Here is a 16282-nt window from a genome sequence, read left to right as displayed (position 1 = left end):
GAAGAATACATCGATCAGGGGTTTTTTTATATAGAGTGACCGCTAAATGAAGAACCATTTCAGTACAACATAGGTGATGGCAACATGGATGATGAAGCTGAGGGGGACAGCAGTGAAGAGGAACAACAGGCAGAGGCACAAGCAACAAGTAGGAAGCAATTAACTGTGCAGCAAAAACCCCAAATGGTTGATGACTTTCTTCTGAACATGCATGGTGGGGAATTACCTAGAGGGTTTTTGTCACAAATGGCAAGAAAATATGGCATTCACAGAAGCACATCACTGAGGGTGTGGCAGTTTGTTAAGAAAAGTATAGCACAAGGGAATGTGATTGATGTCAGAAGCAAAAAACTGGGGAAAACTGGTCCCAAACCCAGACTGATTTCTGACGAGTTCTTGCAATCATTGCCTTTATACAAAAGGATAACAGAGAGGAATTATGCAGCTGCTCAGAAAGTGTCACATGGATTTCTCCATAACTTGAAGAAAAAGAACAGATTAAGAACACAAACAAGCACCAACCATCCATCACTCACATCAAATCACAAAGTGGCTAGACTGAAGTGGGCATTAGGCCATATTCACCCTATTTCGGCAGTTGGAGATCCAACTTTCATGGATATGCAACAGGTTATACACATAGATTAAAAATGGTTCTATATGAACCCTGAAACACGGAAGTTCTACCTCTTACCAAAGGAAGAAAACCCCTATAGATGTCAGCAGTCCAAGAGATACAAGATTAAAGCTATGTTCATGGGGATGATTGGTAAGCCCCTTTATGACATTAATGGATATATGATGCATAATGGGAAGTATGGAATTTTTCCATTTACTTACGAGCAAAGGGTTGAGAAGAAAAGCAAGAACAGAGATGCAGGGGTCATGGAGCAAAGGCTGTGCGGAGTGTGACCAAAGAAGAAATCAGGAAAATGTTGATGAACAACATCATTCTAGCAATACACAGGCAATGGCATTCTAGTCTGTCTAAAGACATATTCATTCAATGGGACAATGCAAAGCCACATCAAATTTCAAGGGAAAATGAATTCATTGCAGCATGTACAGCTAATGGTTTCAACATTCAAATGGTGTTTCAACCGACTCAATCTCCAGATTTGAATGTTCTGGACCTTGGACTATTCAAGGTCTTTCAGTCCTTGCAATACCTGTCCTTTCCCACAACAATTGATGAACTAATAGAGAAAGTGTATGAGGCTTATGAATGGTTTGATCCAATACTTAACAAGTACACGTGGATCACTTTGCAAGGAGTAATGAAAAAGATTTTAGAGAAAGAAGGGGGCAACAACTTCAATCCACCTCATATGGGCAAGAAAAGGTTGGACAACCTAGGTCTTCTTCTTGAGTTTTTGGAAGTTGAAAGGGGACTCATTAAACAAGCAGTTGACCTCCTCAACACTCTTTTTATTCCAATAAATCAAGACAATGAAGACTACATGCAGATGAAGGTTGATGCAGACTAGATACAACAAATGACCATCATTCAATGACAACATGACTTCCACACATAACCAAAGAAGGACTCACAACTGGTTTTTGTCTTAAGTAAGCAACTGTTTTTTGTTCATGCTTATAATGCTTAGGTTATCTGTATTTTGGTAGATAAACTTCCTTATTTTTAGGCAGTCATGTAATGAATGATTAGATTAAGGGACTGTTAACATGTAACTTTTTGAATTGTAATGAATGAATATGAGGATACAACTTTAAAATGAATTCCATCAGAGAGGTTACTTTTGTTTCAGTGAGATGTTATAGGTTGTTACCTCAACAACAAGTTTAAAAAGACACTTTTTGGAGCAAAACTAACCTACACATCCAACTCAAAGTGATTCCTTTCATCATTTGGAATTTGTACACGCACATAACCCTTTATGGGGGACTCATACACAAAGGCACAGGCATTGACTTGTAAGAACTACTAGGCAACATTCAAATGGGACTGTACACAAACAACCATCCAAAATAACCCATCATTCATCAATCATGCATTCCCTTGGCCATTCCAACACTACAAGCACACACCCAATCCAACACAGACCATCCAACATAATCCAGCATCATATTCACAAGCAGACATAAACAAAATCTAGCAGTGTACACAAACAACCATCCAACATAATCCAGCATCATATACACAAGCATACATAACCAAAATCCAGCAGGGAACTCAAACAACCATCCAGCATAATCCAGCAGCATATACATAAGTACATAAGCAAAATCCAGCAGGGAACATATAATCCATCCAACATAATCCAACAGGCTACTTAAAGCCAATGTAACACATCCACCAGCATAAACCTCCAAGTACCACAATCAAGCAGCATAATCAAGCAAGAAACAGTTGTAGGAACTCACATGCACACACTTCACATGCTTTTCAACAATGATAAACACCAAAAATCACACAGTAAACAAGGCAAAGCTAAATCGAAACAACTAAAATCAAAATTAGGGTTTAGTAATAGTTACGCTGCAAGATCAGTTAGTGGGAGGGAAGTCATGAGGGTATTTGTCCTTTAGATAGGCCATGTAAGCAGGGTCCCTGTAGTCGTCTGTAAAAACAGATCTGGCCCTTTTCCTCCCACTGGCGGAGCCACCACTGGCCGGAGCCTTTAGGGACTTAAGGAAGACTACACTCACCACCTCCGGGGAGTCAGGAACCTCCACCACCGCTACGGGTGCCTCAGGGACCTCCTTCTTCACTAGATCTGCGGTCGAACCCTGCTCCTCTTCTTTATCACTCGAAGTGTTCACAAACACAACCTCCTTCTTCGCTAGATATAAGGTCGAACCTGCTCCTCTTCTTCATCACTCGAAGTGTACTCAGCGAGTGTCGCTCCAATTTTCCCATGGGTAATCTCGAAAACTAAGAAGAGCACCGACGAACTGGTTTCATTGTTCCAGTTCCTCGCTGCGCCCTGTAGCGAGTAAACCGAGGCTCACTATTCTTCTCCCATTCAAGGGACTCATTTGGATCTGGGTTGGTACTCATTTTTTCTGAGAAAGATGAAGAAATTGGAGTTAGGGTTTCATAGAGAAATGGGAAGGAGAACAAGGTGCGAACAGGAGAGAGAAGAGGGTTTTTGATGAATTTCTGGAGAATTCTCCAGAAGAAATTGAATCTGGGATGCATCTTCGAGGGAAATTCAATGCAGTTCATTGAATGTGTTAGTTAGGAGATGAGTGAATGTTGATGAGAGAGGGATGGAAGGGGTTAAATTTTGGTGGGAATTATTAGAGTGAGTTAGATAATTAGGATTTAATTGAGTGTAATTAAAAGTTGTTAAACACATTTAAAAAATAAAAGTAAGGGTAATGTGGTCTTTTTACTATTTAAAATTTACTAAAAGAGGAAAGAAAAAAATTTGTTGCACATAATAGAGATCATTCATTTATGGTAAATGTTGCAGATAATTGTGGGCAGATGGAGTACAATTAATAATGGTTGGGAAAAATGGCAGCCCAAAGTTATAGTACTTCACTAAAATAATTCTTGACTAGTTAACCAAACTTGATTTTGTACAATACTCATGTTAATCAAGTAATAGTGGTAGGTGTTAATGAGCTAAGCCAAACAAAGGACGAAGTACATACTACCTAGCCTATTCATGCTGTCAATGCTATGAAAATCGAAGCCTATTTGCTCATATATACTTATTCCTTCTCTGCCCAAACTTGAATCCTACCTCGTGTCTTCGAGTTGTACTAATTAACCGTATTAGACTTTTGAAGTTGCTAATTCTAACAACTTATTTATGCAATAATCCGATAAATAGCTTAGATCCAATCATCCGATGACATGCACCGAACTAGGTAGGTAGATGGTGCTTTCATCGTCAATATTTATGAAGTGATGACAGGTAAGGCAAGGAGTTGCCGCTATAGTATTTAGATTTTGCACCAACAAGGACCTATTACTATCAACTTTATACTGAGCAAGGACCCTCTAGTTTCCCACAAATTATACGAACATCCTATTATAATTTTTTTTTTTTTTTTATATGGTAAGATAAGGAGGGCTCCTCCCACGCACCCAATTACAAGAATGAGGGGGACGAGGATCAAACCCTCAACCACTTGGGAGGAGGGGGGAAGATTATGTCCTCGATCATCCTATTATACTATCTTCGTTAAATATTAGTTGCAACTTTGAGTATTATTTGTGAAAAATAAAATATTTTAAAGTTGCAACTAATATGTAATCACATGTATGCATTTCAATAAAAGTTGAATTTTATGTAAAATATAAAAAATAAAAAGACAAAATTGTCATGAAAATAACGAATAGGACCAGGGAAAATCTTCTTCTGTTACAAGAGCAGTCATAATAATTGAATAAATTCCACGTCATTATGAAGCAACGTGTCACTTATACGGCCATCTGTAGGTTCTAGCATGCAATTTAAACTAGTTACGCATTGCTTACACGACTTACACCTAGGCACCTTGCTCAGCCTACCCACTGACTGATTCTATTAAATCCAACCACTCAGTGTTCTATACTCGGATACTCCTATGCTGTGCGATCATTGCGATGTTTAGTTTTATTCACTGGATTAATTTAAATCGGTTGTTGTTTTTTGGGGTCTAGCCACTCGTGAGCACCAAAAAAAATAAATTAATTTGAATTAATTGTTAATAATTTTATCATCTCTCTGTCCTATACTATAGTTTTTGTTTTTGTTTTTCACAGTATTTACGAAATAGGAGGAAAAAATAAATGAAGTACTTTAATAAAAGTTAAAAGTACAATTATAGACAAAAGTTAGAGAGAGAAAGTGAAAAAAGTACAAGGCAGGTACAAATTCAAGGGGAATTTAGGAAGTACAAAGAATAAAGTTAAAAAAATAAGGGTATAATAGTCTTTATATACTATCGAAAAATAAAAATAGGAGCAACATTTTGGATCTCCAAAGTAGGAAAACATGAACTATATTATGGGACGGAGGGAGTAGTAAATATTTCTTCCGCAGTTCCGCTTCATAATATTCGTAACAGTTTGAGTATTATATGCGTCAATATATAACTTTAACCATTAATATTTGCATAATAGTAGAAGCATAAAAAGTTGATATACATAAATACTAATATAGTCACAATAAGTATACAAATAGTGCAACAGTCAAATTATTGTGATTATTATAAGTGGAGAGCTAGAGTGCATATACATAGTATATTTTAATTAAATAAAAAACTATATTTAAAATTAATAATTCGTATAAATAATGAAAAAAAATTCAACGTGTTAATTATTACGTACATAAGTGTTTTTAAGAAAAGAAAAATATACATTGTATAAAGTAAATACTTTTATCCTTCTCCCATTCTCCAAGAGCCTAATCTACTTATATAAACAACATCTCATTCATTAGCTAACCCTATCTTTTTCCATTCCAGGTTTTTTTCTCACAAAAATTTAAATCCCATTGTAAAAAATTAATTAAATAATATAAAAAATCTGTGGCATTATTTTGATCAAGATGACTTTCATCATCGAGCAGCAGCCTGATTTCGGTACAAAATTTTTTTGGTAGTTTTTTTTTTTTTTTTTTTTACCCATCATTTTGAAAATATAATAATAATAATAATAATTACTGTCATTGTTTTTTTTGGAAGAAAGTTTAAGGGTTATGCTTATAGTTTTTATCACAATTTGTTTTTTTTGTAGTATATGTATTAAAATTTCAAAGGCCATAATTTTTGTATTTCATTTACTTAATATTTTTTATTTTATTTACTTAATATTTTGTATATTTTTGGTGGAATATGCTTAGATCTTTTTTATTAAGTCCTCACAAACAAAAAACAAAATTTTTTTTAAAAAAGAAAACACAACAAAAAATTTTAACCTTGTAGTCCCAAATAACCCGTAAGAAAAATTCCTTAGAGAATTAAATTTTTATTTATTGTTTTGTTTCCCCTGAATGATAATATTTTGTTGAATCAAAGTATTTATGGAACAGGATTGGAGAAGGACCACAAAAATTATGCGGAGGAGGAGGAATATGTAGTGGCAATAGAAAAAGTACATAAGCCAAATCAGTTTTGGGTACCTCAAACCAACTCCTTTGGGCAACTTTTAGGTACTACTCGTATCATGGACTTTGTTTAGTATAGTCGTAGTATACCGTATAAAGGAGTACAATTATTGTTTTAAATACATACGAAGTATTTATGTGTACTTTTCAAAATTTATGCTCGTAATTTTAATTTATATGCAATTATAAAAATATTTCGACGAAAATAAAAAAGACATGTCCTAATTTAGTTTGAATGTAAAATGGCTTGGTCTAATTTGATCTTGTGTAATCTAATGATAATAGCTCATATGATAATTTTATAAATGTGTAAATTACGAGTATAAAAGTATATAATATGACGATGGGGTTGATGTGAAGGAGAGTGTAGTTACATCGCTCCCCACTTAAAGTTTAGAGATTAAATCTCATGGGTTCATTTCATAAATTTTCCATTGTAATTTCGTTATCTTAACGAGGTTGGAAAAAAAAAATTATTATACTCCATATATAATACCAATTGTAAATAGGCTGGGCCAAACTAATTTCACCTACTGGGCCCAGGTTGACTATAATCAATGTTGATTTGAACTAAATGGCCAATTGGTAGCCCAATAAAAGATCCAACCACTTACTGTTTTCTGAACAGAGATTATGAGGCTGAAGGTGAAAGGCAACCTGGTGTGGAGAAATTCTACCAGATTAATCACATTTACCAGTATGTTGATTTTGTAAGTTCTAAAGAATATATATTACAATAACATTAATTTTTGTCCCCTTCATTTTCGAGTGATGTAATTGAGTTTTTGATGGACTAATGATTTGTTTGAAATGTAGGTGAAAAAGATGAGGGAAGAGTATGGGAAACTAAACAAGGTGGAAATGAGCATTTGGGAATGCTGTGAGCTCCTAAACGACGTCATCGATGAGAGTGATCCTGACTTGGATGAACCACAAATTGAGCATTTGTTACAATCTGCTGAGGCCATTAGGAAAGACTATCCTAATGAAGATTGGCTTCACCTCACTGCCCTTATTCATGGTACTATACGCAAACAATGGTTCAATTTTTAAGAAATTAGTGGACTATTTATAGTTTTAAGTAATGTTACTTTATATAAACTAGCTCTAAATTTGACAATTTGTGAAACTTTAGATCTTGGTAAGGTTCTCCTACTTCCTAGCTTTGGTGAGCTTCCTCAATGGGCTGTTGTTGGAGATATATTCCCTGTTGGTTGTGCTTTTGACGCGTCGATTGTGCACCACAAGGTGAGTATGCCTAGATGCTTAATGCTAATTTCATTGCATAATGTCATGGAGCTACAACGGTTTCAGTCTGATTTTTACAGTATTTTGCTCTAAACCCGGACTACAATAACCCAGCTTATAACACAAAGTATGGCATGTACTCCGAAGGATGTGGACTTGAGAATGTGTTAATGTCATTTGGGCATGATGACTACATGTACCTAATTGCAAAGGAGAACAACACTACTCTACCTTCAGCTGCTCTGTTCATCATAAGATACCATTCATTCTCCGGTAGGTTAGTCGTGTAAATTGTAGCTTGTTTCGATCTGGTAAATTATAACAAATGACGGTAATGAATGGATGTGTAAGTGTGTAACCTTTTGTTGCCTCAGCATTACACACTGCAGGAGCATACAAGTACTTGATGAATGAAGAGGATAAAGAGAACTTGAAATGGCTCCATATATTTAACAAGTATGACCTCTACAGCAAGAGTAAGGAAAGAATTGATGTGGAGAAAGTCAAGCCGTACTATCTCTCCCTCATTGAGAAGGCAAATTTTAACCCTTTTTTATTATTTCGATAATTTAACTTCGTATATTCCAAATTTTGTATTGTTTATGCATAGTCACGTTCATGGTGTAATTTGAGCTATTTAATGAGAGGATACGTTTCTGATGAAGGGAGTGGTCTATTTTTGCATGTTTCAACTAATGTATATAAACTTGTTGATGACTATGCAGTACTTCCCGACAAAGCTAAGATGGTGAAGATGGATCATTCGAGACATTGCTCAGGGGATGCTACTAATCAGGGGCACACCAAGTTTATAATTTCCAAAATTAAATTTATGTTCTGTTCAAGTAAGGTTGTTTAGTCCTGTTTATGTAAGGTGATTTATAAATAGTTCAGTATGTTCCAGAGGATGTGTTTACCATAGTGGATGATGGTTATATGGGAGGTTTAATGTGTCTTAAGGACCCTTCTATGCCATAGATATATACTTCGTTGTCTAGACGATAATAACATTACCGCAATTTATTACCGGCTTTCAAATGGGTCATGACTTGTGAGGACATTTTAATGACTATTATGCAGACGGTCAGCAAACATAAATAGTTCTTCCAATTTTCCTTAGCAGTTGATGCTGGATGTTCAATCAGAAAATGTTCAAATTTCTTACAAATCATGAAATCACACTACACGGTATCTTAACAAAAAACACACAAAAGGTTTTTTTTCCCCTAATGTTCATCAATAATCACTTAAAAATAATGAATCTTTCCACTAAAGTAAGAAACCCATAAAAATTTCAGGTCAAAACAAGGTTTCTAGCAATTATTTCCACTATCCAAGCCACCTCATCAATTTATCTTAGTTCTTGATTTCTTCACGTAAGGCTCTTTTACATGAATACCCAAATTCATAGAATAACTAATTATCAATTTATACTTCTTATTCCAAGGGGCAAAAAAATCAATAAAGTTTTCTTGATGGCAGTTTTAGCAGCATAATGCTAAAACTTGCTCAAAAGTGAGAACAGAGAACCACAGAGCAGTGGAAAATAATAAATAGAGCAGGCAATTAAATCATGTCATGTTTAAGGACACAACATGATTCCTATCGCGCCAAATTTGGGTAATTCGTAGTATATGTCATGCTAGATAAGAGTCATGTTATCTTATCATGTTAAAAGATCTATTACTTAACTAATGACATGACACTATGCCTATAAACATTAGGAGGAAGAACCCCAATTTGGACAGGTTGAACACTGAGGAAGTGAATAAGTGTTCGTCATTGAATATTTAATGGTTGACATCTTCACTGAATAATTGCAAAGAGTACAATCTCATGTCAAAGAACCACAACAAATTCTGTATTCTGCTTGGACCTGAGAGATATATCAATCATCTCCACAATCAACACATGACTCAAAAGACACCTTTATCTTCTTCATGAATTAGAGAAAAACATCAAAAAATTTATTTCTGCACTTCTCCTTGGAAAAAAGATTCATCAACTTTTTTCATGGCGAACAACAGAGTTAATAGCAGCCTAGCAGGATTGAACTTAACAATGAAAAGCATGTGACCAAAGAGGTTACCAGCTCGTTATCATTCCAGAGGACATGCTTTTTCAAATGCTTCCTGCTCTTTGCGACACATCTCAAATTCATTTGTGTGGTAATACATGCAGTTTCCGTAGGCATCCATCTCCTTTGTGCACTTTTGGTGGAGATCTTTCAGCCTGCACAGCCAACAGTGTAAAGATCACAAATTCCCAAATGGGTCTACAGTGTAGACAGAAGACCTGAAGGGCTAATCCATCGAATAAAATTCACTGATTCAAAAATCAAAATAGCTTGACACAGCAACTAAAATTAGCAAAAAAAATTAATCTAATTGATGATTGATTGTACTACCTTATCCAGTACATCCATCAGAACAAAGATATGTGCACCTACTAATAGATGGAAAAGACACACATAACAGGACTTGTGCAAATATAAACTCTTCTTCCCCCACATAAGATTCAAATTTCACGCACAAAAATGGAAAGAAGTCACAAGGTATTGAAATTTGCCCCAAGGTTGTTGACATTTCTAAATCATGGGTAGTGAAAAAAACAAGAATGACATAGCTTGCAAGGACAGAAGAACAAACAAAGGATTCAGGCCTGACTCCAATGCTAGACAGATAAAAGTAATCTTCCAGTTCTTTCCTACTCAGGACAGGAGTAATGAATGGGTAATGGAATCACTGCTACAACCACTGCTGCTCCTTCATTGAATGAAATTGCTACATGCCACTGTTTTAGTAGTGAAACATAAAGAGCGCTACTATTATCTGTCCTTAGTGATAACATTATTGCAAAAGAGAGATCAAATTGAGGTGAGTTTGCAGAGTTTAAGCACCAAATGTGCAGGCGCAAAGAGCAGGGCATTCCTACAAAGCCAGTCATAGAACGGATATTGGATCTCGTGCTGGAAGCAAAGCACTGTGCCGGTGCGGGGAGGGGGGGGGGGCGAGAAAAGAAAGAGATCCAAGGAGAGAAAGTTAGGGTCCCAAAGCTTCTCAATGCTACAAGATGCGCCAACCTCAAGATGCTCAACTCCATCTCTCCTCATTTCGTTAGTGATTATGCCCCAGCGAGGCACTTTGATGGGTCATATGGAGCTCGGAGTCCTTCTCCAACCCCTTTCTCTCACCCTACTCTATGATCTCAGGCTCTTGCTCTCCCTCAATGTCTGTTCCCGAGTAGGAGTTTCAGTTGAGAAGGTGATCAACCATAAATGAATAGGCTTAATCATGTGGATGCTGGACTGTAAACTGGTGGTCACCAAGGCAAATGTTCTTTCATATTATAATATAGAAGAATAATAATCGGTAACAATGATAAGCATGAGAAGGCAAAATTTCTAGGGAAACAACTGCCTAAGGTTTTATAGTATTTCTTTATTCCTCTGCAAAACAAGACTTAGTTTGCTGTAATAAAAGAATAAAAGGACACTAGTGACCATCATACTGTCCTGGCAGTAAGACATTAACACTAGCAAAAGCTATAGGTTTTATAGACATCAAGCAGGAAACAATGAAGCTTGGTAAAACTTGATGAGAATAGGAAAATAATGGGATTAGTTAATCCAATGGGTATCTCTTCCCTGCAGTCGGGGAAGAGTTAAACTCAACTGACACTTCTCTAACGGATGCCTACAATCTGCTGAAGGATGGACTCTTTTGTATGCAGATGCAGGGCCAATTATGAAAGCTCTCTTAACCATATGCAAGTTTGAATTACAGGAAGATCCTCGAGGGAATAGAGCTAGTGGCAACCAAAGGCCTGAAGATTCTAGGGGAAATTGCAAAAAACAACCAATACTATTTACTCCATCCATTTTCCAATAAGTGATCACTTCTCTAGTATGGCTTTTTAGAAATGAATGAAATATTCCTTAGTTTCATCCATGGTTTCTCCTCCTCACTTTCCTCATCACATGGACAAATTCTTCCATCTATATATATTTCTCTTGTCAATTGTCATCACACTTAAAAATTTGTGCCAAATCCTAATGTTTCACTTATTGACAAATGAGAAGTGCTAAAAATTTGGTCATATCAGAAGACAGTGTAGCATCAAGGCTGGTTAAAAAAGATCAACGATGTCAATTGCTACTAATTGTTCAATTACCCTTCACTTTGCCTTGAAAGTTTACTTTAAAGTAAGAAAGATCTGCTAGCAAGCCTGAGACATTGAAATAGTTGATTTTGTTCACAAACATTATAAGCATTTGCCCCAACCCATAGCAATAGCTCCAGATAGTTAGCATACTCATAACTAGTTGACTTTGCAAGTTTCCAAAATTCTTAATCGCCATTACAGTTCAATCAGGATATTTAAAATAGTTTTGCTAGATCTATCCAGCTTCAACAAGATATTCCAGGGACCAGACAAGGAAAAATAAAAAATAATACGAGTCTCAAAATTAAGAAATATCATTTAAATTGATCTGTGTGTTTCCAAGCGTCAACTCTAACCTCCCTAGAAGTTTTTCAAGCGCGGAAAGTACCAAAAAAAAAAAACACAAGCACGCATATAAAAGCACCCGCATCACAGCCAAAGTCAATAATGGTAACATAACATTACATTTTTTACTTTGTATTGTTATGTCTATCTCTTGAATGTCTTTCCTCCACCCCCAATCAACTTACATGCAATTTTTTCTTTCCCACAATCTAGCCCCTACAGCTAAATTTGGTGTCCAATAGCATAAGCAGTATATGAGTCTCATGCCGTTCAGATTATACCCCTTATAATTAACAGGTTTAAATGGGTCCTGTTATACCAGTCAAGAATCAAGGTTTCATCAAACCTTTGGAAAACTCTAAAGTTAATGTAGTGAATAGTGATTCATGAAATAGCTACCGAAAACATATCCAATAACTAACATAAACCTAATACATTTTCCTGTTATGAAAGCAACTTCTTATGACAGTTACCTTTTAAAGTTTGCATAGGGATTGAATCTATTGGACTCCCATGACCAAAGGCAGTGCAATAAGACCCTCATATATAGTGCATAATAACACTAAATGCTGGCAATATTTTACACAATCAATCGAATCATTGAATGATCCTCAACTTCCAAAACGAGTTGAAAGTTTCTCTAGATTTTATTAGTTGTCCCTTGTGATACTAAAACATACTATGCTCAAGTTTAAGAGGTATGTGAGCAATGCAGTCCCTATGAATTAAGAAAGAAGTATGGAATAGCATGAAGATTAAGCAGCAATTACATATTTACATGACCGGTAAAGACCAAGTAGGAAAATTAAAACAGAAAAAATCAAACATCTTCTTATAGTTATCAGTCAAAGTGTTTTCTCAACCACATCTCCATGTTGAACCCAATGCAAAGATCATATTAGCAATGACCAACACACCAAGTGCGAAATTACCATCCTAAAGTAGCACTCACTCGCCAAAGCCAAAATTTGAGAAGCCCGCTCATTTATAGCCTTTTAACATCACAATAATATATATAGAGCATCATACATCTCTACAGACAGAAAATCATATTTTTGATGTTTCTTTCCCCTAAATCCCCTAAACTGACCATCACCTCCAAAATGGACCACTCTCCTATCTAAAGTATGTATGCTCAATTGCTCACAACTCATGAACTCAGGACCAATAAAGATCTAATCAACAATACAAAAACATTCTCTTATTTGTCTATTGTCTTCTCCTACCATCCCAAATATAAGCTCTCATATGTGGAGTATCAAATTTCAAATGACTTATTATTTCTCTCTACTTCAGACAATAGTTTGGGCCACTCTCTAATCCATATACTCACCATCTTCACTTTCCTCGATATTTGTGCCAAAAGAAAATTAGACTTAAATTTGAATCCAAGGGAGCATGAGGTTAGAATCACAGGCTTAAATTGGGGCTTATAGGGGGTGCAGAACACAGGGATAGAAAGCTGTCAATCTAATTCCAACTACCAACAATAGAATAGCAGTAACAAAGTAGCGGACCTTTGAATAATTATCTGTAGAAAACACAATAGTCACTTTCTTGCTCACTGCATCATACATAGCCATTATGATAGTTAAACTCATTCTATTAGAGGAATAATGTTGGGACATTGTCAACAAGTAGTAGAGGCCATGGGGCTCATCTACAGTCAAATGACTCAAATTACCCCTCTAATAAGAAAATCCATGTTACAGAAATATAAAATATCATTCAAAACATAATATCTAACTTAGTTCCCAAGTCCAAATCCTTCAAGCCAATGTCCAATCTTTCGGGATGTGTGTAATCTCACATCACAATAAAAGAGTAAGTAGACGAGAAAGAGAAGAGCTTAGCTTTCTTAAGCAACATCCACAGCAAAGATAAGCCAAGACTTATACCACAGAAATCTGAATTGATTCAGCAAAAATGTAATATAGTACGAAAGAATGCTCAGCCATTTTCCCTCAAACATTAAGAGATTTCTTAATCCAACCAAAATCATAAAGCATGAAAAACTAAGTGCTCCAACACACATTACCTAAAATACCACATTTGAGCAGAAAAGCTATCATCTTTCGACATCACCCGGTTACACAAGTAACACAACCATTTGCAAAACTAAATCTTTTGATCATATAACTCACCCTCAGATTCACATTCCTTTTGATTCACAATTGACCAATTTCATAAACCCTAAATTACAAAAATAAAAAATAAAGAAAGAAACAAACAACGCACAAATCAAACTGCCTCAATCAACTCTAAATCACAGAAAACGAAATCCTTGCTCAATCAATCAATAAACCCACCACTAATCAATCCCTAATTAGCTAAAAAAAATACTAATAATTGCAAAAATTTGAAATAAATTAAGAAAAAACCATGAAAAGAAAGAGAAAAAGAGAGAGAAAATTACAAGGTGAAGACACAACGAGTGACTTGTTGACCCTTATCGAGGCATTTCTCAGGATTCTGATCTTTCTTCTTGCACTTCAAAAAAGCAATGTTTTCATCGCGGCATCTTGTTGATATGTGCTTTGATGCCGCCATTAATACCGCCGATGTGGGAATCGGTTCCTCAACTGATGCATTTGCTGCCATCTGAAATTTGAAAACAAAAAAACCCAGAAATCAAAATTTTGAAGAAACCCCATTAATAAATTAGAGAAATTGGTGAAATGTAGGAAGGAAAATGATGAATTGATGAGAAAATTGGTGAGGATTTTAAAAGAGGAGTTGGTACGTTATTGGGTATTTGGGATTTGATTGGTGTAGCTTCAACGATGAGAGAGAGGATGCAGGTTCAGGTGAAGGGGAGCTGAAGAACAAACTGCGAGTAAAGGGATTTTTGCAGTTCACTAGGAAGAGAGGATGGTAATTTCCTCACATTTTTAATCACAAAGTTTCATCGCGGATCACACCGTGTGGCCCGAGTTACTTACTTATGGGTTACTCTGTCATGCGTTACTCAGTCTGGAATTACTCGATCAGGGATGGTCGGGGTACTTATTCAGGAGTTACTCGGTGCGGTCAGAGATTACTTGGTCAGGGGTTACTTAGTTAGGGTTACTCGGTCGGTCGGAGGTTACTCGATTAGGGGTTACTTGGTTAGGGGTTACTCGGTCGGTCAGGGGTTAATTAATCAGTATTTTAGTGTGTGTCAACCGGACACACAGAATACGTGTTGTTTTTTTCTTTATTATTTAATATTTATTTGTTCTTGCAAAACACAAAATCTTATATTTGGTTGGCCACATTGTGTGATAAGCCATCATGAGGGTTAATACGATAGTGTTATAGGGTTACTTGGTTAGTGTTACAGGGGTTACTTCATCAGTGTTACAAGCATTACTCGATCATTGTTTTAGAGGTTACTCGGTCAGTATTAAAGAGGTTACTCGATCAATATTACAAAGATTATTCGGTCAATGTTATAGGGGTTATATTATTCTTTTACAAGTGGCCACATGATAGATGTAGCCAGCCGCACACAAAATAAAGTGTTTGCAAAATTATTCAACATATGAGTAATGAGATTTTCTCAAATTTTTTCCTGTTTTTTTTTAGAACAAAATTAGTTCTTAAATAAAAAGTCAATTTATGTCAAACAAATACATGACAATTGAATCAAATAAAAAGATGCTTTCAGCAAAACTGTGATTGTTGTTGCAAATCGTACATTCTTTTTTTCTTTATACCCTATTTCACATGGCTGTGATTTACTGTAACACCCCCAAATCTCCCTCTACGGAAATACTAGTATAATACGTATAATTATATTGTAGAGATAGACTTAGGCGTATTACCGCCACGTGGTTACGCAAGGCTACTCAAACTTACTAACCAAAACTAATACTTTGCAGCGGAAATTTCAATACTTCCTTTATTAATAATAATATAAATAGTAACCATCGTCATGAGTACTCATAAATAGACAAAGACCAACATTCCTAATCTAGGTGAAGAACATTCCCGGGACTCCCATATGCTCAACTCTCGACTCCACTTGAAATTAGTCAACACTGCTTACCATTATGGTAAATAGGGCGAAGCAAAACAAATAAGAAATACGGATTAGCAAAATATGTGAAGTAAGATAAGTGCAAGATAAGTAAATTCAATTTATTACCAAACATGCTTTTAAAACCAATTCCAATAATTATTCTAATGAATTCCAAAACTCATGGTTCAAACCAATTCTCAATAATCTCAATAATTCAATGAAACGATTTATAGAACCAATTACTCTTTTGGAAACCAATTCTCAATAACTCAATAATAATGATTAGTAAAATCAATTATTTTCGAAAACTCAACCTCCTCTCTAAGTGTGCACACCCCCCAAGCTAGTCTCCTACTATTTAAAGGCTATTCTTAGAGAAAGACTAGGTCATACAAAGTCCATAGTCTTCAATGAATCCGTTTAGTGGGATTAATATAATAATTATGCTTGCAAA

At 35.7% G+C, this 16282-nt stretch overlaps 2 protein-coding genes across 2 annotated transcripts; one reads left to right on the top strand and one right to left on the bottom strand.

Moving 5' to 3' along the window:
* The first annotated feature begins 5256 nt into the window (after nucleotides 1-5256).
* On the top strand, nucleotides 5257-8910 carry LOC110729903 (inositol oxygenase 1-like). Its single transcript, XM_021909692.1, has 7 exons — nucleotides 5257-5544; nucleotides 5994-6113; nucleotides 6697-6778; nucleotides 6885-7089; nucleotides 7204-7316; nucleotides 7397-7589; nucleotides 7691-8910. Exons 4-7 carry the CDS (start codon nucleotides 6894-6896, stop codon nucleotides 7882-7884), a joined length of 696 nt encoding a protein of 231 aa, XP_021765384.1. The 5' UTR covers nucleotides 5257-5544; nucleotides 5994-6113; nucleotides 6697-6778; nucleotides 6885-6893; the 3' UTR covers nucleotides 7885-8910.
* Nucleotides 8911-9081: 171 nt separating this feature from the next.
* Nucleotides 9082-14717, bottom strand: LOC110729904 (NADH dehydrogenase [ubiquinone] 1 alpha subcomplex subunit 8-A-like). Its single transcript, XM_021909693.1, has 3 exons — nucleotides 14569-14717; nucleotides 14242-14426; nucleotides 9082-9548 (listed from the first exon to the last, which is right to left on the bottom strand). Exons 2-3 carry the CDS (start codon nucleotides 14424-14426, stop codon nucleotides 9416-9418), a joined length of 318 nt encoding a protein of 105 aa, XP_021765385.1. The 5' UTR covers nucleotides 14569-14717; the 3' UTR covers nucleotides 9082-9415.
* Nucleotides 14718-16282: the final 1565 nt, after the last annotated feature.

This window comes from Chenopodium quinoa, unplaced genomic scaffold (assembly GCF_001683475.1).
Source record: "Chenopodium quinoa cultivar QQ74 unplaced genomic scaffold, ASM168347v1, whole genome shotgun sequence".
Lineage (NCBI taxonomy): Eukaryota > Viridiplantae > Streptophyta > Magnoliopsida > Caryophyllales > Amaranthaceae > Chenopodium > Chenopodium quinoa.
This window is presented reverse-complemented; position numbering and strand designations above follow the sequence as displayed.